Source organism: Carettochelys insculpta, chromosome 3 (assembly GCF_033958435.1).
Source record: "Carettochelys insculpta isolate YL-2023 chromosome 3, ASM3395843v1, whole genome shotgun sequence".
NCBI lineage: Eukaryota > Metazoa > Chordata > Testudines > Carettochelyidae > Carettochelys > Carettochelys insculpta.
The window spans coordinates 108,538,916-108,564,464 of NC_134139.1; the positions used below are offsets into that span (position 1 = coordinate 108,538,916).

The 25,549-nt window shown below is 40.1% G+C and overlaps 1 protein-coding gene across 17 annotated transcripts in view; it reads left to right on the plus strand.

Moving 5' to 3' along the window:
* Positions 1 to 25,549, plus strand: part of EPB41L2 (erythrocyte membrane protein band 4.1 like 2) — a 213,675-nt gene that overhangs the window by 65,005 nt on the left and 123,121 nt on the right. For 11 of the 17 annotated variants that reach the window (XM_074990586.1, XM_074990569.1, XM_074990577.1 and 8 more), the window contains exons 1-2: positions 9,901 to 10,257; positions 23,749 to 24,230. In XM_074990586.1, coding sequence (XP_074846687.1) covers positions 23,763 to 24,230 — 468 coding nt within the window. In that variant the 5' untranslated portion in view covers positions 9,901 to 10,257; positions 23,749 to 23,762. Of the gene's footprint in view, positions 1 to 4,213; positions 4,325 to 9,900; positions 10,258 to 23,748; positions 24,231 to 25,549 lie in introns of those variants that run through there. The other 6 variants (XM_074990579.1, XM_074990581.1, XM_074990585.1 and 3 more) reach the window with 4 other exon arrangements.

Consider the following 25,549-nt stretch of genomic DNA (forward strand, 5'->3'; position numbering starts at 1 on the left):
GTTCATGTATGCATATTTCTAGTGAGCTGTGTAGTTAGATAGCAAAGTCTGTCCTAAATTTGACCTCAGATGTTACCAGATATAAATATTTATTAAACTTGGCTTGATCATCATCCTATGAGCATAAACCTTTTAAAAACTATATCTTAACTTTTGGGGATTGTTCTTTATGCTGAGATGACGTCCATGATCTTGAATTTTGATGTTCTGTTCTAATTACTACACGTGCAATGCTGCTCAGTGTTCCCATTTCACATAATATACTGTGGGCATTTTGTCAGTGTTTCCAGTGGAGAATTCTAGTGTAAGGAAAATAAAGTAATCTAGAAAGAGAAAATCTCCTCATTACCTTAGTGTCTTCTGCTGTGAAACCTCATATTTTCTGTATCAAATAGAAGAGAAATAATCTTAAACCTGTAAAAAAGCTTTGGAAATAATCCTAAAAAATGAATCCCTTTCTTTATCCCTCTTACTGTCTCCTAAGTGAGTCACCATTATCTGAAAAAGAAATAATTGAAAAACTTCCATTTATTTTAAACTAAGGGGTATTTAAACTTGCTTTGGATATTCTGCAAGTTATCTGACACACATGGTCGTGTGTGTGTGTGTGTGTGTGTGTGTGCGCGCACACACACACTTCTTTCCAAAGTAACAATTGTTGATACTCTTTCAAGTCGAATTGATATTTGAATTAATCAGTCAAGAACCAGAGTGCTAGTTTACAGATGAAGCCAAATCCAAGAAATACTGGGAGTCTAATCTCGGTGATTTGGAGTTAAAATTTAAAAATTAGTAGGAGGAGGATATTGAAACATATAAAAAGCAAAACAAAACTACCTTAAATTTTTGGCTAATGTCATTTAATGTTTTGAACCATAGCTCAAATATGTCTTGAAATAGTTCTCTTCAGGGCCTAAGTCCATTAGACAACCTTAGTTAAAAGTTCAGTTACAAAACCTTAAGAGTTTGATTGCACATGCAAGTGGCAGAGATACTCTTCATTTGTAGTGCAGGCAATGTGGCTATATCTAAACTAGAGGGTTTTGTCAGCAAAATTGGCGTTTTGTTAACAAAAGCCAGGGTGCATCCAGATTCCCAAGGCGTTCTATCAACAGTAAGTTGGCAGAACACAGCACTTTTGTCAACAGCTGTATGCTGCTCCCCACAAAGACTAATGCCTTTGTTGACAGATCTGGAAAGCTAGTCTGGATGTTCCAGGAGGGTATCCTCTGACAGATGGAACTTATGGGACACCAGGCAGCCCTGTCTGCTGTGCTTCTGGTTGGCTGATTTGTTGAGAGAGCTGCCAGGTATTCTTGCCTCTCTCTGTCGACAGAGCAGATTGCTCTTGCAATCCGCTTGGCAATTTCACCATGATCTGTCAACAGAAGTTTTGTTTGATATTTCCCAACAAAAACTTCTGTTGACAAATCCCTATAATCTAGACATAGCCTGTGAGGCATTTGATCATCCAGGTTCGCTGTTTCAGGCCCTCCCTTTCAATTCTTCTGCAGGTTGACATGTATTATTTAGGCTATGTAAATGGCCATTTTGAAGTTTACTAATGAAGCGCTGAAATACATATTCAGCGCCTCATTAGCATGCGGGCAGCTGCGGCACTTCGAAATTGATGCAGCTCGCCGCCGCACGGCTCGTCCCGACGGGGCTCCTTTTCGAAAGGACCCCGCCTACTTTGAAGTCCCCTTATTCCTATGAGCAGATGGGAATAAGGGGACTTCAAAGTAGGCGGGGTCCTTTCGAAAAGGAGCCCTGTCAGGATGGGCCGCGCGGTGGCGAGGCGCGTCAATTTCGAAGTGCCACGGCCGCCCGCATGCTAATGAAGTGCTGAATATGTATTTCAGCGCTTCATTAGTAAACTTCAAAATGGCCATTTACATGGCCATTTCAAAGTTTGGGGCCAGTGTAGACACGGCCTTAGGGGTTATGACAGTTGGCTTTTGTAAGCTGTTCAGGGTGTTTTATGAAGTCATGTTTCAATGTCTGTCTCAGGCCTCTTAATTAAACATATTAATTTAAATAACTAAAGATTTTCTTTTAGTGACTGTGAATGCTGCTGGATTCAGGGCTTATTGGATTCATGCTGGTCCAAGGATTAAACTCAAAGATCCAGGCTGAAATAATTTTTCATGGCCATGCTTCCCAAAGCTATTTCCCTAAAATTTAAAGGAATGTAAGTTTTGTGTATTTTATGCACAACATTAATTATAACATCAACTTTCTCTAATAACATTCAGTGTAACTTACTCTTCTTGCTTTTATCAGCTTTCCTGTTATCTTTGTTTCCCTTCTTGGCTTTATTACAATCTTTCTTATGCAGATCATGGTTGTGGCCTAGCTCTTCCTGTTTTATATTCATTGTCTGTTTCCTGTTTCCTTTCTTTCTCTACATTAGGTTCACAACCTCTTGTCTTACATCTTCTGTTCTTGCATCACCATCTAAAATTGTTCATTAGAACATGTACTTCTCTGCAGTCTTATCTTAGCCAATATTCCTGGCCTACATAGCCCATTTATTCATGTGGAGCTTGGAAATGTTATCACACCCAATAGCCAGAAATTTAAAAAGGACTAGTTTGGTGAGTGATGGAAAGCACGGGAGTCCTACTGTTCACGTCCACTGCTCTTAGAAATCAGCCCTCCACTGTAGCTGCTGGGAAGGGGAAGGTTTTAGAATTCCTCCAAAAAGCGCTGTCCTTTAGAGGCTTCATCTTGATTATCAACATCTGATTAATAAATTTCTGATTTTAAATCTGAGCCCACTGTTTTCAACCTCTTGTTGGTTACCGGAATGGAGAAAATATGCTCTGGTATCTTGGGCCATCCTTTAGCTGTGTGCCTGCATGTGTGGGTTGTGCATGGTGATGTCACTGCTGTTTTACCCATCAAAAATCCAAGCATAAACAAACAACTGTCTTGTAGGCCTGTGAATCTGTTTCTGGTCATACTACTCTGCCTGCCTTCCCATCCTCTCGACGGCAGAATTGTGAAGCTGACCTGGTAGTTGTGATTTCATTTTCACATGTGCCCATATGGGTCTCGGTGGCAACAGTGAAAAAGTAAGATTGGCTGGCTGGTTTTATTCTACTGCAGTTAAACAAAGTGGTAGCATAAGCTCTCTGCACTTTTACAAAGTAAGTATTATTCTTCCAACCATGAATGTTTCAACTGATAGGACTGCAGTCTTTATGAAAATGAAAATATAAATGAAAGCTTAGATTCAGCAGATAATTGGTGTCATTTACCTGTGAAATTTTCCGACTTGGCGTAGGTGGATGGATTTTTCAGTCTCTGATTCAACGGGTATATCTGAAGGCAGTGGGTTGCACCATTAAATGCAGATAAATTTCTATCAGGAAGATGCACTCCTGCTACTGCTGGTTTTTATATCTTTCAGTGGGTTAATGAATGCTAGTTATTACACTTTTGTAAAGGCAGAAATTGTGGTGTGTATGCAAAAATTTTCCATACTTCATGATCATAAATAGAAATTTGCTGTGTTTGCAACAGTAACTGTGCTCATTCTAAGTGGGGGCAGGGGAGGGTGGGTCAGTAGTGGCTTTGTCATTGGGTGTGTATAAGAGGTACTGGACTGTCACAATCTGTCTTTAGGAGTTGGAGGTGCAAGGTCCTTGACACCTAGCAGATCATACATATAGCTAGGGTATTGTTATTCTGGCTTACCTGTATGTTGCAAAGGCAGAAGCAGTTTCCACTGATTTATAGTCTACAGCATGTGTGGAGGATATTTAGAAATCCCACAGAGACAGCGTTTTCTTGACCACTGTCAACCATGGTAATAAGTACAGCTGATGCAAAGGGAGGTGAGAAACACCCTGCGTCCCTACACATGAACCCAGGATGAGCCAGTCTGCCATTAATTGCACATATAGGTAGTTCCAGTGTCACTGCTTCAGTTCATTTTATTAGTCTGAAAACACCACCACCGGTCCAGACACTCTTCCATTTTCACAATTTCTCTTAAATGCGATATATCAACATAGTAGATCCAGTTCATAGTGAACACCTAAAAGGCTTTGTGTTTCTGATAAAGAATGAAAACATTAAGCTATCTCCTTAATTATAAGTAAGTGCTATCAGACATAGCTATAATGTGTATAATACAGTATGTGTTGGGAACCCTCACAAATGTTGAATTTCGCAAATACTGTATGACAGCCTCTCTCTCCTGGAGCCCAGATGCTGGCACTCCCTGCCTGGGGTCTCGACGGGAAGCAGCAGCTGCCGGAGCTCCCTGCCTGGTGTCCCGCTGGGAAGCGGCAGCCGCTGGCGTTCCATGCCCCAGGTAAACAGCCACTCCCGAATAATTGAATTTGCGAACCTTATGGTCACAAATGTTAAGACTCTACTGTATGTAATGAAAATAGGAAGATTGGCTATTTCCATGGGAAATGCGAGGCTGGAAAGACCATCAGTGTGGCAGATGCCATTTGGAGGAGGGTTTATGAAAATCAGGAGGTAGGATTAACGAAGTACTGTGTTCTGTGTAAGAAAGTATGTATTTCCCTAAAACCTATTGTACATCACACGATTACTTCCATTCAGAGGTACAGTGGAAATAACTTTATTCTGCCAGTGTGTACCCTTGTAAGCATTATTATGGACCAATAAAGGATTTTTCTTGTGGATGATTTGGGAGTAGAAGGATGAGTGAGAAAGATCACCTTGTCACTCTTCAGTGCAGGGTGCCTGTTACACTGTTTTTGCTAGTGACAAGTAGGCTGTCCAAGCTCTGTTCACACATAGGGTTGGCATGTTGAGTAGAGGCAGCCCACTCACAGAGGGGACAATTGCATTGGGGCCTGGTATACTTAGGGGGGCCTGGAGCTGCTGCAACAGCCACGGCCACTGCTGTAGTAGCCCTGTTGTTATGAGTACTGTTGGTCGTCTTAAATAGACACTGAAGTAGTATTCAATTATTCTGAATTTGTTTAAGGAAGTATTTATATATTGTTTTCGGTATGTAAGTTAACATGACTCCTACCACAGTTAATAAACATCAGCTTTCATATATGCAGTCCAAGAATTCATATTTAATCTGTTCACATCTTCCTCCTAGCCTAATGAGATGTGTCACAAGTTTGGAGTGTGTTGATGTGAAAATACTTAGTGGCATGTGTGCTACTTTGAAGTTAAGGGTCTCATAGTTAAAGTAATATCTTTATTTTCCCAAGAATGTATCCAAAAGAGCCACAATAGTGTGACTTCATTGTTTCATTTATAATAGTGCCATATCTTCATATTTAAAGAGTAACACGGGGAGCTATTTAGTTTATATTGTCACAGAAAGATCAAGCATTATTACTATTATTTTATTAACTACACTTGGGTAATGTGGTAAAAACATCCTGATTGTTAATCACACGGTGTTTTAATATCATGAGCTTCAGAAGACCCATCAAAGGCACATTCATAGCTTGCAAGCCTCAATCTGAATATCACTTCTGTACATTTTGATTGAGCAAAGCACTTTCAGTAGATGCATATAATTAAGCATGTGCTAAAAGTGCTTTCTTCAGTCAGAATGTAGGTAAGTTAAGCATGAGCTTAAGTACTTTGATTTGGCCTTAGTTGACTAAGGTCTTGAAAACATGTCATATTTAAGTACTGATGTAATAGATATGGTTTGCCTCCACCTTTATGCTGGATTTGTGAAAGGATAAAAAAGCTGAAACTAAAAAGGCATGAGGTGCAAACAAGGTGCAGTCTATAGTAAAATGCTGGCTTCAGAGTCAGTTTACTCAGACTGAAAGTCATGATGAGTGCTTGATGATATAGAAACATCTTAGTTGTCTGCAGCTAGCCAGGAACTTGTTGCTACAGAAATTTGTTAATAGTATAGCAGGACACCATTTGGGAGTTATATGTACTTATCTGAATAATTTTGCTAATTTTTGTTTGACTTTAATTACATGAATATATTTAGGAAGTTACAGGCTTTTAATAGCAACAGGGATTAAACTTAAACTGTGGTTTATGGTTGACGTAAATTTCTGACTGATTATGTTATAAATCCTGAAAAGTACAACGCATTCTGCTAGACTTCAGTCAACCTTGGCAAGGAGGGGAGAGGGTGGGAAAAAATGAATGACATTAATCTGCTTGGATTTTGGCTTTCTTCAGTTATTTTAGCACACGAGTAACTGAATTAAGAAATCCTTGGTCTATCTCTTTCCATTTGATCTCCAAATTGCCCCTCTTTTAAAAAAATCATAGTTTAGATAACTTCTGTGTGCTAACAAGTTGTGCTGTAAATTATTTCAAATTCAGTTACAGTTTAATGAGAAGATGTAGGCATTGCTGTCAAGCATCAGTTGCTGAAGGGTGATAAGCTAGAGCTCCAGAGGCCAAACGTAGTTTGCTAGGTAAAAAATTAAAGTCAAGGATCTCCATAGTAGCATTCAATGACATGGTTCCAGTTCTATGTGTGGGGTCAAAAAGGGAATGTCTACATTGCAATTAGAAGCTTAAGACTGGCCTTTGCCAGCAGACTTGGGTTCGTGTGGCCTGGGCTAAGTGGTGTTTTAATTGTCATGTAGACGCTCTGGCTGAGCCTGAATGTCTGTGCTACAGTTAAAAAGCCCCTCGATCTGAGCCTCACAAGCCTGTGGCAGTGGGCATGGAACATCTGTAAGTTTTTAATTACAGCATAGACCTACCCAAAGAGAGGCAAAATTGCAGGAACTCCATATAAGAACATAACATATATGGATGAAATGATAGTTAGGGAGGAGGGATTTAGGTTGTTAGGGACTGAGTAATGTAGCTAGAGGTAGATTGCTGGAAAGTATAATTCAAAGAGTTATAGAGGATTATGTTAAATGAGGGGCTGGTGGAAAGCCCACAGGTGTGGAAGAGCACAGTGATGCTGTTTACACTAGCACTTCATAGCACTGTAACTTGCTGTGGTTGGAGATGGGTGTCTTTTTACACTCATGAGTGAGAAAGTTACAGCACAATGAAGTCGCAGTTTAGACATGCCTTTTGCTCTCAGCCCTGCAGAATAAATGGCAAGGTTCAGTAGAGTTCCATAGGAACTGTGAATTTTGTATTTGTTGTTATGGAGTGCATCTCCTTTGTGGTTTTATGTTGCTGAGTTTTCACTTTTCAAGTAAGACTTTGAAAAAGTTTCAGTAGTTTGCCTTCTCAAAATAGTTGCTTGACCATAAGTTTCTTGTGTGGCTGTGGTGCTTGACTCTGTTCTGAGTCAGCGTTTATTGATGGACGGGGTTAGGCATAAATGTGGAATCTTTCACACAGCAAGAGGGAAGAAGAAAATTTTAATCTCAAAAAGTAAATGTAAAAAAAACCCTGGTAGAAAAGTGATTTATAAAGCCACGGAAATGGGCGAGAGAGACAGGAGGTGTGGGACATGCAACTACTCAACTTTCTAACTTTTTATATGCCTATTTCAAATTGGCCATGTCTTTTTTTACATTTTTTGTGTCAGAGTATCAGAATACACGATTTTCTTTGCTTTTATAGGCATGCATAGCATAGCCCCAGAGCTTTTTAAAAATTGTTTTGTCTGTAAACTTTAGCTTTCTATTCCTTGCTTCTTCGTTCTTTGGGATAAGCAGTTATGCATTTTTCAGGATGGTATCTGATAACTTTTGATAAATTTGAGAAAGCACTAGAAACTACAGCAGGTGGTTACTGCGAATGTGTCCAAAAATTGGCTCTGCAGTAGTACAACACTCACTTGTGATGTGTTGATGAACTAAAATATATTTGGAAGGTTGGACGCATCACAAACAGACATTACAAAGTCCTGCTTGTTGGAATCTAGCATGCTGATTATACCAAGGGTAAAGGGGGAAGATCAGTTATTTCCCAATTCTCTCTGACCTTGAACTCTTGAATAGCCTTTTATTTTCTTATTTTTCAGGCTCCTGTAGATTTTTCTACTAATTATAGTAATTGGCATATATAATTCATTTATAAAAGTGAGGCATGGGAAAATTAAATTTATATTGGTAAATGTCAGTAAACGTTGATTTCACCATGCACAAACAAACCGTCAAAATGATTTCCATCAATAGTAGTAGAAGTTCACAGATAGGGAAAGTAAGAGAGATGTTGCCTGAGCACTTACTAGAATTTGATTTAAGGATACTTAGCTTGTATTATTTGACATGTGATTCTGAAGATTTGTGTTCAATGGTTATAAAGCCTCAACTTTCAGAAGTTCAGCCTACATCATATAATTATTTTGAGGCCCTCCCCTCATGTCCCTCAAATATGAAAATTTAAATAAATAAAAATATTTAAAATCCATAATTTTGCACAACAGAAAACTCTGTGTGTGTGTGCGTGTGTGCGCGCACGCGTGCGCTGAAAGGAAACATTCAAAATAAACATTAATATCTGTCAATTATAAAAATTTAATTGTGCCAAGCAAAACAATGATGAAATCATACTTGGTTGTCATTTCAGGTAAATTTCATTCAACTTGGGTTTGTTAATTTAAATTGTGAATGCATTTTTCTTCAGTCTCTGCTAGACAAGACTGTGGTAGTGACCATGCTCTTAGGCTGCATCTATACTACTGCGAGCTGCTGGCAGAAGTTACTGTTGAAAGAGATTTTCCAGCAAAACTTCTGTCTACAGATGATGTCCACACATGAAAGTGGCTCAAAAGAGCAATCCGCTCTGTTGGGCCAGACTGCCTGGCTGCTCTCTCAACAGAACAACCATCCAGAAGCTCAGCAAACGGTGCTGCCCCGTGAGCTGGAAGCCCTGACTGAAGGCAAAGGACCCCCAGGACCATATACGCATCATTTTTGTCAAGACTTTATTATTCTTCATCTCAGATAGGCAGAACACTGTTTTTGCAAGTGACAAGTTTTGTCAACAGGTTAGCGACAAAAAGTATTTTGTGTGTAGATGCGCCGCAAGATTTGTCAACAAAATTCTCCAGGGTAGATGTAGCCCCAGTAACTTCATTAAGGGCAGTGGAATATGAAAGAAGAGTTAACATTAGTAGTTCTTATTAGGACAGCTGAAGACTCCACAAGTACTAAGTTGATTCATAATAAACTGTCAATAGAGGGTTGCTTTGGAAGGTGCAAGTTCATGGAGATAGTCACGGATAAGCAGCCATGTTAGTCTGTATCTTCAAAAACAAACAAAAAATAGTCCTGTAGCACTTTAAAGGCTAACAAAATAATTTATTATGTGATGAGCCTAATGGTCTGTTCCATGAAAGCTGATCACCTAAAATTATTTTGTTTGCCTTTAAAGTGCTACAGGACTGCTTTTTTGTTTTATGGAGATATAAAATTAAAAAATCCCTTGCTTATTTCAAATTGTGGAAGTAGTGAAGGAAATCACCATAAAATCATCTGAGATGCTTACATGTTAAATATATTACAGACCAGATCAGTGCTTTGTTTAGGTTTCTTTAATCAGAATCAGAAGTGAAATGTTTCCCTGTTGTTCCAGTTGGATTATATGTAGAATGTTAGCCGTAGTTCATACACAAAGCCAAGTGTGGGAGGGGGAGGGGGGTTTCATGGGAGAGGAGTTGCTCAAAGGACAGAATAGATGGCTTAGTTCTAGCTCATTTGTGTTTATCTTTGTGGCTTCCATGAAGGCTTGATTTGAAGAGCCAAAAATCCAGCCCAAAACAAACAAAAATCATCTACTGGCACAGATTTCTTCTTTGAAAAGATTCTGTAAGGATTTTCCCACACAAATTGTTCATCTCTTGGCTTGTTGGAGAGATAACAGGAAAACGGAGTTGTTGTTTGACCCATGTGCAGTTTCTGGCTGCTGGAATGAAATGCGTTGTGGATCTGCAGCCTGGTTTTGCACTGAGCATGTCCTCCTCCAGCAATGTCAGGGCTTGGGTGGGGTCACTCTTGTTCATTAAGCTTTACAAACACGGCTGGATTTTCATCAGCTGGTCAGATTTATTTAATGGAAAGGAACACCAGAGAACTGGCTTGATTGTACAAAATAAAAATTACATATGTATGTATTTTGGGAAAAATTTCTTAAATTGTTCTATAGACTTTAAGTTGCTGCACTTGAGATTTTGCACTAACAGGGCAGGTACTCAGTAGCTTGTAAACAAAATGCAAGCTACATTCCTGTTGTCTCTGGCAAGGGAATTAGCATGTTGTTAGGTTGTTGAAAGATGTATATTTTGCTTAAAATTCATCTCAGCTAGAAGGATATTCTGAGAAATCTGGATTTGGAAGAGAATGGCACCTGGTAATGTATAACACTTAAAAGATACCTTTTGTTTGTTTGTTTTTGCAATCTGAACTTACAATTTTTTTTTAAATGCATGGGTTTTAATATTTTTGATATTTTTAATCAGAGAGTTGCTTTGATACCAATCAGTTTCTTTTTAAGAGAGCTTTAATTTAAATGTACTTGTTTCACAGTTTCAAATTATATTAAAATGTGTTTTATAGTATATTGACAGCTTCAGCATACATTAAAGCATTTAAGAATAAGTTTCAAGAAATCTTAATTTATTCAAACTTTTTTAACCTAATGGTTTTTGATAATGCCTCTTTGAAATTATATATATAAAGTACACAAAGGATATTTGAAAAGAGAAAATTAACACTTTTGTACATCTTAATAATATCTGAACAGCTGTGGCTGAGTCATTTTATAGCCAAAACATATGGATTTGCAGAGTGACCGACTTTACAAGTAATAGTTCTTTTAAAAACAAGTGTGCTCAGGGCACTTGGATAACACAGAATGCATGTTCAGATGTAGTTTTTTAATGTGTCATATTTGCAGATCATTTTGACCTTACTATGAATGAATACTGCTTTCTATAGTTGTATTATAGGTAACTTTCAGAGAATTTAGCTTTGTTGTGATGTCGTCCTGTTTTGATGCACCAATTCTTTTCCCAGTTTTATTCAGAAACAGCCTTTTTGTTCATGAGACAGCATTTTTACTACCACTTGGGCTCTTAGGTATTTGTTGTCTCTGTCTTGATCTTCAGCACTACTGTAGTGATCACCTTTAGATATGTGTGCTGGAGGAGCAGAGCTGGTGTTCTCCCATTTGGGCTTCACCTTTTTCCATAGGAACTTGTCAGCTCAAATGAGTGATAACACTTGTGTTTTAGGAAGTGTAAAATGTTGTGTGTGCATGCTGATTTAATAAACAAGCAGGGAATTCGGTTTCACAGGATTAATGTTACACACATATTTCCTTAGATCATTAAAGAAACATAACTGGAACTGGAGGTGATTTTATTGTCGGGTGGGGTGCGGGGGCGGGAATAGTGTGTTCTTCAGATCACTCAGCTGGTTGCTGGGTAGCAAGAAGTTAAATATGATAACAAAGGATAACTCATTTAATTAATGACTTTCACCATTTGGGAAGGATTGATGCCTAGAAGTACTGTAACTCAAAAGCATTGCACCTGGATTAATTTGGCAGCTTGTATGCTGTATCTGTTTTTGGAACAGTTGTTCTGTTGGAAATGCTGTTTTTGTAGACACAGTGCTGTAATGCAAGAAAATATCCAGCCAACCAAGTGCACACTGAGTATTTTGAGGCCAGATTTAATGTTGCTTCTGAATGTAAAGTATTTCAGTACATGCCTAGTTCTAACTAAAAAATCTTTCAGAAATGTTTTCATTTAAAATAAAATGGCATGTAATCATACAACTGGGAAGATCTTACTTTTGCCATACCGTTTAGCTGGGGAAATCATTACTGTAATGAGTTTGGTCTGTGTAATGTGCTACTAATGTAGCACTATTCTAGCACCATCTGCTGACCAAGTAGTGGCATGGCAATGACAGATCGATATGCTTGTATGTTTTCTTAGTTGTGATTACACTTCAAGTTTAGCATCAAAAAACAAGAAGTAGAGCGATAGGCTAATCAGTTTTTAAGTGTTTGGAAATGAGATTTTGACAAGATGGAAGTGTGGTTTGAGTTGTCCAGTCTCTTGGGCCATCGCTGAAAACTCAGATACAGCTGCAGAGTTTTAAAAGAAACTACATTTTGTTGATTTGGTTCAATGTGCTGGATCACTATATTTGTGCACATCTGTACTGTGGAGAAGTACCTGACAGCATGAAGTCAGTTCAGGCTCTAGATCTGATAGGATTGTCATAGCATGGAAAGCTGATAGGCTGTAACAAGCTTTTGTCATATTGTTTTTCAAACAAAAGATGAGTCTGCAGTCTTCCTATGTAGTCTGTGCACCTTAGCTGCGTCTACACGTGCACGCTACTTCGAAGTAGCGGCACCAACTTCGAAATAGCGCCCATCGCGTCTACACGCGTCGGGCGCTATTTCGAAGTTAACTTCGACGTTAGGCAGCGAGACGTCGAAGTCGCTAACCTCATGAGGAGATAGGAATAGCGCCCTACTTCGACGTTCAACGTCAAAGTAGGGACCGTGTAGACGATCCACGTCCCGCAACGTCGAAATTGCTGGGTCCTCCATGGCGGCCATCAGCTGGGGGGGTTGAGAGATGCTCTCTCTCCAGCCCCTGCGGGGCTGTATGGTCACCGTGGGCAGCAGCCCTTAGCCCAGGGCTTCTGGCTGCTGCTGCGGCAGCTGGGGATCTATGCTGCAGGCACAGGGTCTGCAACCAGTTGTCAGCTCTGTGTATCTTGTGTTGTTTAGTGCAACTGTGTCTGGGAGGGGCCATTTAAGGGAGCGGCTGGCTGTTGAGTCCGCCCTGTGACCCTGTCTGCAGCTGTGCCTGGCATCCCTATTTCGATGTGTGCTACTTTGACGTGTAGACGTTCCCTTGCTGTGCCTATTTCGATGTTGGGCTGAGCAACGTCGAAGTTGAACATCGACGTTGCCGGCCCTGGAGGACGTGTAGACGTTATTCATCGAAATAGACTATTTCGATGTCTCAACATCGAAATAAGCTATTTCGATGTTGGCTGCACGTGTAGACGTAGCCCTTGAGTGGTATTTAGTATGATTATGTTGGAAAAAGGAGCCAACAGTGTTTAACAGCTTTAGTGTATAAGTATTCAGATTTGGGTTTCTGAATATTTATTAACAGTTACATTAGATAATTAGAATAATTAATTAGTTAATTAGCTGCCCTGTTTGTTTGAATAATTGTTAATGTAAATTAACACAGCTTTCTAAGCAGAGAAGTACTTTACGGATGTGTCTTAACTAACATTTTTGTTTTAAAATTTCACTGAACTACCACGGTAAGGTTAAAATACAGTTTCTCTTTGATTCTTAGAGTCTATCAAGTTGTTAAAATAATAATTGGGGCCAGTGCAAGTATAGTCAATTTCTACTGAGTACTGGGAGCTAAATTTTTTAAAAATCAAATATTGTTCCCAGTTTGGATCTAATTTTAGAACTATTGCTGGGAAACAAACCAGTAAACTGGTAGTCATACAGTTAAAAAATAAAGTCCAGCTGGCTGACTTTAATTGTACTGAATTAACCTAATTTGCAAAGGTGTGTGGTTTTTGTTTGTTTGTTTGTTTTTTAAAATCTTCTTTCTTGGCTTGTATCTAAAGGATTCTGAAATTGGAAACCACATCTATTGTGTTAATAATTTGTTTCCCAAGGGTGTGAAAAGCCTCTCTAATTCCAGCTGTAGATTGTCATCTTTCACAACTGAAGAGCGAATTTGGATTTCTTGTCCACTTAGTTTGCTAATAAGATGTTCAGTGCTTGTCTACACTACCTCCCTACTTCGAAGGGAGGATGGTAAGTAGGGTGTCGGGAGGTTATTGATGAAGGGTTGAGCTGCATATGCAGCACTTTATTAAGCTAATTGTCCCTCATGGCAACTCTGAATTGTTAAACTTCGAAGTGCTGGCTTGTGTGTAGCCGTGGCTAACTTGCCAGTACTTCAAAGTGTCTGGGCAAATTATGAGGAGTAAAGGGACTTGGAAGTTACCCAGACACTTCGAAGTACCAGTGGGTTAGCTGTGGCTACACATGAGCTGGCACTTCGAAGTTTAACACTTCGGAGTTGCCATGAGGTAGAATTAGCTGAATGAAGTGCTGCATATGGCGTGCAGCACTTCATTAATAATCTCCCAACTCTCTACTTACCATCCTCCCTTCGAAGTAGGGAGGTAGTGTATACAAGTCCTCAGTGTGCTGTAAACTAATAGCATCTTCAGTATTTTTGAACCAGCTCTTTTTATGTTTGTAATACTCTCCAGCATGCCTCTTCAGCAAATGATCTCTGCTATGCAAGACCATATAGGTTATGGCCATACTAGCCCCTCCTTTCAGAAGGGCTTCAGAATATGCTAATGAGGCCCTGCTATGAGTATGCAGCACCTCATTAGCAAAAGGGCGTCCACGCACACTTCGAAACTGTCAGTTTCAAAATACACACTGCCTATGTAGCCCGGGGCCTTTCAAAGTGGCCACCTGATTTTTGAAAGCCCCTTCTTCCCAAAACCAGATGGGAAGAAGAGGCTTTTGAAATCAGGTGGGTCGTTTCATAAGGCCCCTGGCTACATGGGTGGCGTGTGTTTTGAAACCAGCAATTTTGAAGCATGCGCAGCCACCATTATGCTAATGAGGTGCTGCATATTCATAGCAGGGCCTCATTTAGTGTATTCCAAAGTTCCATATTACCATAGCCCTTCCGAAAGGAGAGGCTAGTGTGGCCATGGCCATATGGTCAAATTTTTTCCTATCTAGCAGCCCTGGGACCAGGAGGTTGCCTTATATTCAAATATTCTGGATAATAAAGAGGTATACCTTTTTAAAAAAAAAAAAAAAAAAAAGTGGGGGCAAAAAAGCTATTAAACAATGTTTGTAGAGACCTTTATTGGCAAACAAAAGTAGTACTGTACACTGTAAAGTTATACTGTATTTGCTGTATTTATTTATCTTTACTTTCACTATACTGTGCTTAAGGAAAACGTAACTAAAAAGCCACTAAAAAGTCAAATCCTAGTGAGGAAAATGGAAAGGAGCATAAACGCTGCCAAATTAAATGTAAAAATTCAATAAGAAAAGCCGAAAAGGAGTTTGAAGAACAGCTCACCCAAAAACTCAAAAAGCAATACCAAAATGATTTTAAGTATATCAAAAGCAGGAAGCCTGCTAAACAACCAGTGGGGCCCCTAGACAATTGAGATTCAAAAGGGGCACTTAACGATGGCAAAGTCATTGCGGAGAAACGTGATGAATTCTCTGCTTCGGTCTTCACAACTAAGGATATTAGGGAGATTCCCAAACCTGAACCGTCCTTTGTAGGTGACAAATCTGAGGAATTGCCCAGGATTTAGGTATCATTAGAGGAGGTTTTGAAACTGATTGATAAACTTAACAGTACCGAGTCACCGGGACCGGATTGCATTCACTCAAGAGTTCTGAAAGCACTCAGATGTGAAATTGCAGAACTGTTAACTGTGTTTTGTAACCTATCCTTTCAATCAGCTTCTGTACCCAGTGACTGGAAGATAGCTGATGTAATGCCAATATTTAAAAAGGGCTCTAGAGACAATCTCAGCAATTACAAACCAGTAAGTCTAAGGTCGGTACCAGGCAAGTTAGTTGAAACCATTGTCAAGAAAAAAATTATCAGATACATAGAAGAACATAATTTGTTGGGCGAAAGTCAGCATGGTTTTTGTAAAGGGAAATCATGTCTTACTAATCTATTAAAATTCTTTGAAAGGCTCAACAAACATGGATAAAGGGGATCCAGCAGATATAGTGTACCTGGATTTCCAGAAAGCCTTTGACAGGGTCCCTCACCGAAGGGTCTTATGTAAATTAAGTTGCCTTGGTAAAAGGGAAGATCCTTTCATGGATTGAGAACTGGGTAAGAGACGGGAAACAGAGGGCAGGAATTAATGGTAAATTTTCAGAATGGAAAAGAGTAACTAGTGGTATTCCCCAAGGGTCAGTCCTAGGACCAGTCCTATTCAACTTATTCATAAATGATCTGGAGAAAGGAGTAAACTGTGAGGTGGCAAAGTTTGCAGATGACACTAAACTGCTCAGTATAGTTAAGACCAAAGCAGACTGTGAAGAACTTCAAAAGAATCTCGCAATACTGAGTAACTGGGCAACAAAATGGCAAATTAAATTTAATGTGGATAAATGTAAAGTAATGCACATTGGAAAAAATAACCCCAACTATACATACATACATACATACATACATACATGATGGAGGCTGATTTAGCTGTAACTCATCAGTAAAGAGATCTTAGAGTCACCATAGATAGTCCTCTGAGAACATCCACGAGGTGTGCAGCAGCTGTCTAAAAAGCAAACGGAATGTTAGGAATCATTTTAAAAGGGACAGAGAATAAGGCGGAGAATATCTTACTGCCCTTATATAAAACCATGGTACAGCTACATCTGGAATACGGCGTACAGCTGTGGACTCCTCATCTCAAAAAAGATACATTGGCATTAGAAAAGGTTCAAAAAAGGACAACTAAAATAATTAGGGGTTTGGAAACGGTCCCATTGGAAGAGAGATTAAAAAGACGGACTCTTCAGCTTGGAAAAGAGGAGACTAAGAGGGGGGTATGATAGAGGTATATGAAATTGTGAGTGGTGTGGAGAAAGTGAACACGGAGAAATTATTTACTTGTTCCCTTAACATAAGAGCTAGGGGACACCAAATGAAATTAATGGGCATCAGATTTAAAACAAATAAAAGAAAGTTCTTCACACAGCACACAGTCAACCTGTGGAACTCCTTGCAGGAGAAGGCTGTGAAGGGTGGGGCTATAACACAGTTTAAAAAAGAACTAGATAAATTCATAGAGGTTAGATCTATTAATGGCTGTTAGCCAGGATGGGTGAGGAAAGGTGTCCATAGCCTCAGTTTGTCAGAAGCTGGAGATGGATGACAGGAGAGAGGTTGTTTGACCAATACATGTTCAGTCCACTCCTGATACTGGCCACTGTCAGCAGACAGGATAGTGGCTGGATGGACCTTTGGTTTGACTCAGTATGGCCGTTCTTAGATTAAAATGCCAGTTATTTGAGAGTTCTGGATGATAGAATGCTGGATATGAAAGAGTTTACTGTAGAAGGAATTTACCTTTTTTCTTTTCCTTTTTTCCTCATACAAAGGTAGAATTTGATTTAATAGCAAAAACTATAGACAGGACTATTTGCTAGATTACTTACTCATTCTGATTCTGATAGTCTTCATTCTTCTGGTGCAACTCTACTGAAGTCAGTGGAGTTATGCTAGTGAAAAATCTGTGTGTGAGAGAAGCATCAGGACCTCACAGTTATTGCTTGGCGGTTAAAGTAAGTATTTTCACAGTGTATGAACTGCTGACGTTTCAAAGGAGGAGATTACTTTTGTGACTGCCGAAATATAACTGCTTTTTTGGGTAGATCTGTGGTGAATTCTGCAACTGTGTGGTTAGCAGATGGTGTGCAAGCAAGTCAATTTTCTGTGTTCAGGTAAATTATTTTTCAGTTGGTAATCATAAAAGAAATTACAGAAGATGCTTTATTTTTTTCACTATAAAAGCATAAGATAGTTGCTTACAAATGAGCACTTAAAACACAAAGGCTAGGTCTACATTGGCAGCCTCTGTCAACAGAGAAACCTCAGCAGTACCTCTGTAGACAGATCGTGTCTACACATAAAAGTGGCTCGAAAGAGTAAGCTGCTCTGTCGACTGAAGAGCTGGACTGTCGTGCCGTCCTTCGACAAAACAGCTGATTGGAAGTTCTGCAAACAGGGTTGCCTGGGGAACTGGAAGCTCCCTCTGTCAACAAAGGCATTAAACCTGTTTGCGGAGAGGTGTAATGCTGCTGGCTGAACAGCTGAGTGTTGTCGACAAACTCTCAACAGAGCTGTTTAACCATGTAGAAGCTCAGCTAGTTTTGTCAACAGAGGCTGCCGGTGTAGATGTAGCTGAAGTTTATATGACCATGTTTCAATTACTCATCCTGTGAATGAGGCCATTGTCAAACATAAAAATGAACATTTAAAAGCAAAACTGAGTACAAAATCTTTCTAAGTAAGAGTAATTTTCATTAATTAGTCTGCAGTATTATCTCATGCTGTTCACAATTTTGCATTTAAACTGTTGACTCGATAGCATTTTGTGAACTAATGGGAGTTTCAACTAATCCTTCAAAAGGAAACTGACTTAATTAAACGAATCCATCTTCATGTGCCTAGTGCCTTTGAAGACAAATTACTGATTCTGCTATCCATTTGAAATTACATACAATTGGCAAAAGAATTTAAATAATACATTGTACAGGTTGATTTTGTTTGACTTACTGGCTTTGGGACAATAAAACTAGATTTTACCCAGTACAGAAGTCACTAGTTTCATGTTATCTAAATTCCTAATATAGTTACTCCATATTATCAATCATTGTTAGTCTTATATTCTCAAGTACATGTTTCCAAGAACTGGCTCCAATGTTTTACTACTATTTGTAAAGAGCCTAGGAACCACAGTGCAGGATTAGGACCCCATTGTACTCAGCAATGCTCAAAGCAAAAAGACATACCCTAAAGAGTTTGCAATTTAAGTAAAAGTAGTACAGATCCAACGTAAATGTTTCTTTAAGGCAGTATTTCCCAAACTTAAAGCATTTGCGTACCCCTTTCGGGACTTTGGCCTTATTGGCGTACCCCTTTTCCCAGTGCCGTCCCAGTGCTTATCTTCTGAATTTATTTTCTGCCATGTATCCCTTGAAATCCTTTTGTGTGCCACTGGTGATACGCATACCACACATTGGGAAAAACTGCTTTAAAGCAGAAACATTATTCCAGCTCTGTGAGATTGTAGATCGCAATCTTAGTATCTTGGGCTGCTTGTTAGAGCATGCCCAAATTGACCTCCTGCACAAGGCATTGGTACACTTCGTCCATTAAAGTAGGCCTCCCAATGGCTATTATCTCCAATCAGAATTAATTTATTTGAAATTTTAGAATTTTCTATAATAAGACCCATTAATGTGCTTTTAATTCAGCCAAGTACTATCATAGCATTCATCCCTTCAAGTAAATTGAAGACATATTCCTCCTTCACCTTCGCATCAATCTCAGGGCAGAATAATCATGTGCCCTGTATTGAGATCTGCTAGACTGTCTTTACTTCAAGATCTTAGTATTGGTTATCCAGATTTTGTGAATGCCACTTTCTTTCTGTTTTTCATGAGTCGTCTTCAGACTTTAGCGCATAATGGAAGATGGAGGAGACATTTTGACAGAATATACCTCATTTTGGATGTCCTTATTTAAAGAATGTTAATGCTTGCCAACCTGGATTTACACTTCCTTGAAAATCTCATTGCAGTGGATCCGTGGACCTAAAAATACCCTGAAAACTTCCTTTAATCAAGTTTAAGCCACCTGGTGCCACTGGAGCAGCTCCAGTGGGTGTAACTTGTCATTCAGTGTTTTGGGTTCCTTGTTTGGTAGAATTTATATTCTCTGCAGTAGATGGGCTTTTCCGTCAAATTATATATAATGCAATCAGATTTGGATTCTTATGGCTGTGGAAGTTACCTTTGAGAGACAAGGTGCTTGGGAGATCAGATGGTCCTCTGCTGCCAATAACTGCCTCCTCTCCAAACTGCAAGCAGGCTGAAATACCCAGGAAAATGGACCTGTGGACCTTATTAGTTGAAAAACAGAAATGTATACGTAAGCATAGAAGTAGTGCTTTTCTTCCTCTATATGTAGTAGAGCAGTCCCAAAATCACCCTTGGGAAGTAGATTCTTCTGCATCTCAGCTCCGCCTCTCTCATAGGGTACTGTAGTATCCTTTCTCCTACAATTATGAGCTCAGATACAGGATCAAAGGAAGCGCAATGATTTGCAGTAGGCCCTTGAAAAAAGACAGTCTAACTGGGCAAAGGTTGAATGACAAAGATATACAGTATACAGTGGAAAAAGTGGCATACTGAACTTGAAAACAAAAAGGGGTCCTTTTTATTTCTTTTAAAAAAAAATCTGGCTTCCATTCTAGCAATGCTGGAAGAAAGAACACTTCAAAAGTTACCACACAAAAAATTAATGTCATGGCTACCCAATACATTTCTCCCAGGGCAACAGTTTTTTTCGGGGCCCCCTTACAGTACCTGGATATTTTGGTGAAAGAAACAGTCAATGTCTGAATATGTAGTTAGTTTATCTTCCCTAAAGGGTTAATCTTCTTTTTGACTGAATTTTATTTATTTGTTTGTTTGTTTGTTTATTCTGGAGGCTTGTATCGTAAAGTGTATATATTCCGGCCTTGTCAGTAATGAAGAGGTCTACAACATTATCATCCAATGTACTGGGTCATATAAAGACCTCTTGACGACCGGAGAAGTGCAAGCTGAAGTGATATGGCCATATAACAAGCTCATCTGGCCTATCCAAGGTCATTGTTCCAGCGACGGTACAGGGGAAGAGGAGAAGAGGTAAACAAGAGAAGATGCATTGACAACATAAGATTGGACTGGACAGGGCTTTCTGTAGACTGAAGCATCTGCACATGATCAATGGGGTGGAGATAACTGGTTGATTGGGGACAATCACTGATGAGCCATGACCAATGCTGTTATAGGAGTGGGAGTTGTGGTAATGATAGTAAGCCTCCTTATGCTTATTTTGCGGGGTGACGGGGGTGGCGATTGAAAAGACAACTTATGCACTCTGGTCTGGTCCTGTGCTCTGAATGGACAACAGTCTGTTTGAGGAAATTCAGCAACTGAATCCCATCTGCTGCTGAGCCCCTTGGCTCTGGGTGGGAATGAATGCTGTTCTGACTTCTGGGTCTCTTTACCAGTTGCAGATCCCATGTCTGGCTCCCCTCTTGGCATTGAAATCCTGCTGTCCAGAGCCTCTTGTGCTGCTTCTGCTGCTGATATATCCCTGTACAGAGAAATTCCTGATTATAAGCATTGTCTTAGTCATGAATCCCCAATGTGAAAGCTCATGACTCAGTCATGCTGAATTCATGTGTGTGATCTGTGCTCTCAGAGTAGAAGGCAACTTTGATTTATCTATACCAGTATTTAATTATTGGCAATCATATAGAAATTTGTTGCCTATTTGTACCCAAATGTTTCCCAAAGGATTGATTTCTCAGATTGTAGCACATGTATAGCTAGCATTTCATATTTGACATAATTTACTTTAAATCCAGGCGTTTCCTCAAGTCATAGGTTTGTTTAGAAACTAGTTTCAGGAAAAATATTGCCCATATTTTCCATCACAAATTAAATTCTGCATTGATTTTGAAATGAGACAGTTACTTAAAAGCAGCATTCAGTGCCAGTAGATATCGGTTAAATATGACATTTTTTTCCTTTAATTTTTGTAACTGGTGAAAATAAGTGTAAAACTGACCTTAAATCAAAAGTCGTCTTTATGTAACTCTAGGTCTGATATTATCAGTTAACATTCTTAACGTCTCACTTACTCAGTTTCTTATTGCAGGAGGAGTCCTTGGCTTATTTGGTTCTACTTTTGATGGCGGGGTGGATCTCAGCTCCAAACATATAGTGCTTTGACTGACCTCCATTCTCTTGCCACTAGTCGTGCCTGGTCTCTCAGCATGATTGTAGTAATGAGTAGCTTATTTAAAACTGAACCCTGTGTATCCTTGGAGCCTGTCAGTGAAAATGAGTTATGTTAACTGTGTTAAATAAGGGTGTCAAGTGCTGCTTTTGGATACCCAAGTACCAGCAGTGGCTGTCTGCATTTGATAAGAAGATTTATGATCTCTAAGGTAGATACAGCTCTCATTTGTTATCTCTATCTTTGTCACCTCAGTCTGGGGGACTGTATTCGCTCCATTTGGGGTTAGACAAATTCTATTTGGAAACTTCAGCTGCTGCAGAAAGTGGCAGCTCACTTGGTTCTCTGTGCCAAGACTAAAATACCTTAGTTCTTTGTCATCTGCGCTGGTTTCCAGCTAGTCTCTGAGTGCAATGTAAGATGGCATTTATGCAATTTAAGATGGCATGCATGACTTCAATGTTGCTACATTTTAATTAGTGTGGAGACTTCTACACTTTTTGTGTGGTTAGCATTTGTGCAGATCAGTCAGGGGTTTGAACGAACAGTCCACTGTTTTTAAAAAAGGCAGATGAGGGCATCCAGTTCTTGGTGGGATGCCCTTCTGAAGCCCGTGGTTAGAATTAATTCTGTTGCATTCTGAAGACCTTCGGGCCATCGAGCTATGCCAATATTTCTCCTATGGTTTTAAGAGGGGGTTGGGCTGGGAAAATATAAATGTGAAGATTTAAAGTATCCTGTTCTGGGCTTTCTGTACATGTGTGCTTCAGAGACCAGACTTGATTCAACATTGATTGAAGACATTTTTATGACGCCTTAGGTACTTCAAAAAATAGCTCATAAATTCGAAATACTGCTAAGTACGGGTGAACTTCACTTTTTCTGCTCCTGTGTTCAATTTGTTTCAGGAAGTCAGGAATTTTTTATTACTATCCTGCCAAGTTCAAGTTTGTTTTTCAGATTAAAATACGTAATTTACGAAAGTTGCCTGTCCACTAATAGCTATTAGTATGCAGCTGTTAAGCACATGGTTTTCATTGCTAGCATTCTGCATGTGCCTTCTTTTGTACAAGTAATGAAACTAATTTTTAATAAAGAGATGATGCAGCTCTTCCAGTTAAAATACCCTTTAATATTTTCCTTTAAGTTAATTAGAATGCAGCGTGTGAACAGTGATGGGGTTGGTAATTTACATCCGAAAAGCACAAAAGAATAGAGAGAACTCTTCACTTTAATTTTCCATAAATACTGTTTTTATTAGGTTAAAAATGCACAAAAATGGTTTAAGCACTGTAGGATAAAACCCTTTTCCACTCAAGTCAAGGGCAAAACTTCTTCAATTGACTTAAATGAGGCCAGGATGTCAGTGTGTGGCTGGGATTTACAAACAAGCCCAGGAGAGGTAGATTCCGAACTTCTCCTGAAATTTGAACCTCATTAGACTGCTTTGAAAAGCCTGCAGGAAAAGAGTGGGCATCAAGCAACTTTCAATCTCCTATCTTTAATCTACATAATCTATTAACTATATTGTAGCAAGTGTATTTCACTGTTTCTTCCATGACCCATGGAGCACTCCTGCCACTTTTCCAAGCATTGAATATCTCTTGTGCCAGGTCTACACAGCCCACTCTTCAGCTCTGCAGCCAGCAGAGCTATGCTGGGTATGGTTTCTGGAAATTGCAAATGGCTTCCAATTTGCGTACTCAAGTGGCTAATTAGCATAGTCATGCGAGATTTCGCTCTCGGCAGAGGGGTCTGCCAGTGGTAAACGGTACGTGTGGATGTGCCTCTGACAGCTAACCCCCTGCTCTGTCACCAGTCTCTTATGCCTAAAAAAAATTCAGCGATAAGGAACTGGCAACAGAGGCGGGTTTAGCTGGCAGAGGCACATCCACATAGTCTCTCTGCTGCCCGCAGACCCCTCTGGCAAGAGTGAAATCTCTTGTGGCTATGCTAATTAGATGTGTGAGTATCCAGAAACCTGCTTAGCATAGCTCTGCTGGCAGTGGAGCTGAAGATCAGGCCGTGTAGATGTGGCCTTGATGTCTAATGTGGCACTAGATTTTAGTTTGTTACTATTTTTATTTTTGGTTGAAGATTTTAAATAGGATGGATTAAAGCAGTCTTTTACCATAAGAGTACTGATCTATGGTACCTTAATTTTCAGATCATTTCTCTTGATTGTGTTGAAAACCAGAATTTGTAATGTTGAGATGATGTTTAATAATATTTTATTGTTGCACTTTTAGCATAACCCGTGACAATGACGACTGAAGTGGGCCCAGAGACTGAAGTAAAAAAGGAATCTGAGCAGATTGAGGTGGATGCAGCCAAGGAAAAACACGAGGAAGCAACAGAAAGTCATGAAAATCAAAAGTCTGAAAAGACACCCTCTGAAGAGCCACAAAGTTCTCCTTCTCCAGTGCTAGCTACCCAAAGCAGCCCAAGTAGTCAGAAGAAGGAAAAAGATCTATCTCAAAGCAAGGGAATCTCTCGCTTTATCCCCCCATGGCTTAAGAAACAAAAATCATATAGCTTGGCAGAGCCCAAAGATGAAGCGAAGAAAAAACCTGTAGAAGGACAGATAGTGGAGGAGAAGGAATGTCAGCTTCCAGAGGAGATGGCTCAGCCCAGAGGAAACTTGGAAGAAGCAACAGTTGAGAGTCAACAGGAGGCTAAATCAGATGACAAGGAGGAGGAGAAGCATTCTGTGAGCAGTGCCGACACACAGGTCTGTGTGGAAAGATAATAAATTAATGAATATCAGTGGATCAGATTTATTGCTTATGTAACTCCTCTGAAGTCCATGGTGTTTATTTAAATAGTACACGGGACTTATATGGCTCACTGTTTGTACTTTCATATAGTTTTTCTGCTTGAGCTGACTTTAGTGCTACTGAGGGATGTTTACACAGCATTCCCTCCCCTGCCTGCCCCCCAAAAAAAGAAAAGCAGTAAGTCTCAGAGACCAGTTCTTCAGACAGGGTTCATAGTACTTGCACAAGGATATTCTGGGTCAGGTTAGAGCCATGGGCGGGCAGCCTGTGGCCCACAGGTCACATGCAGTGCATCAAGGTTCTGTTTGTGGCCCACACAAACCCTCTATCTCCCCTCTCCCCGTGCCTCTTGGAGGGCACTTTTATCTACTCTTCCTCCTCTCTCCCAGGATTTATGGAGTACTATGAAACAGCTGATTTGTAGCATTCAGGCAGTGGGAGGCACGGAGCGGGGCAGGAATAAGGTGCAAAGCAGCCAGTTCATGACACACTTGAAATGCTGCAAGGGAGAGGGGAGGCGAAGGGAAGGGGACAGTCCGGGGAGGGCTGGGGTAGAGGTTTGAGGGAAGAGGTGGAGTGGGGCAGGATGTGCAGCAGAGGAAAGGGTTGAGCATCCCATGGCAAAGTGAGAAATGACAAACTTTTAAAGACGACAACCACAAGTGTGGCGATCCTCGAATTGCTATTGGACACCACTGGGCTAGAGTCTAAGATTCAGTGTACACATACAGCTATTTTTAGCCCTGGAATACAAGTGCTGTGAGACTGTCTGTTGACCTGGGCTCTGAGACTCACTGCTGTGAAGTTCCTTTGTTTTTGTTTTTCTGTGCAGATGTACCCTTAGTGACTGAAACAACCCATTCCTTATCTTATTTCTGAGTCCTCAGGCTCTCAGTTGTTCTATGTCCTGCTTTCTTTCTCTCAAGGCTACGCATTATGGATGCTGTCTTTTTATCTCTTGCTGCCTGGTTGTTGATATAAAAAAGGCTGATGGCTCTGGTCAGAGACAACCACTGCGGGGATTGCAAGAAGAGCACCAGCCCCATTCTCCTGCCTCTACTCTGCTCAGGCTTCACCCCTGCCCCACCCCTGCCTGCCACTTCTGGTGCGTGTGTGGCAGTCCTTCCCCTCCCCCCCTGTCCCAAACAGTCTGATCTAGGAGTAGCACAAGGTGGGAAGCTCATGCTGCTCTCATGCTCAGTTGCTCCCTGGGATGCCCCTGCACTCATTGGAAGCGGCACAGTATGGCAGCGATGATGAGTGTGGGGGGAAC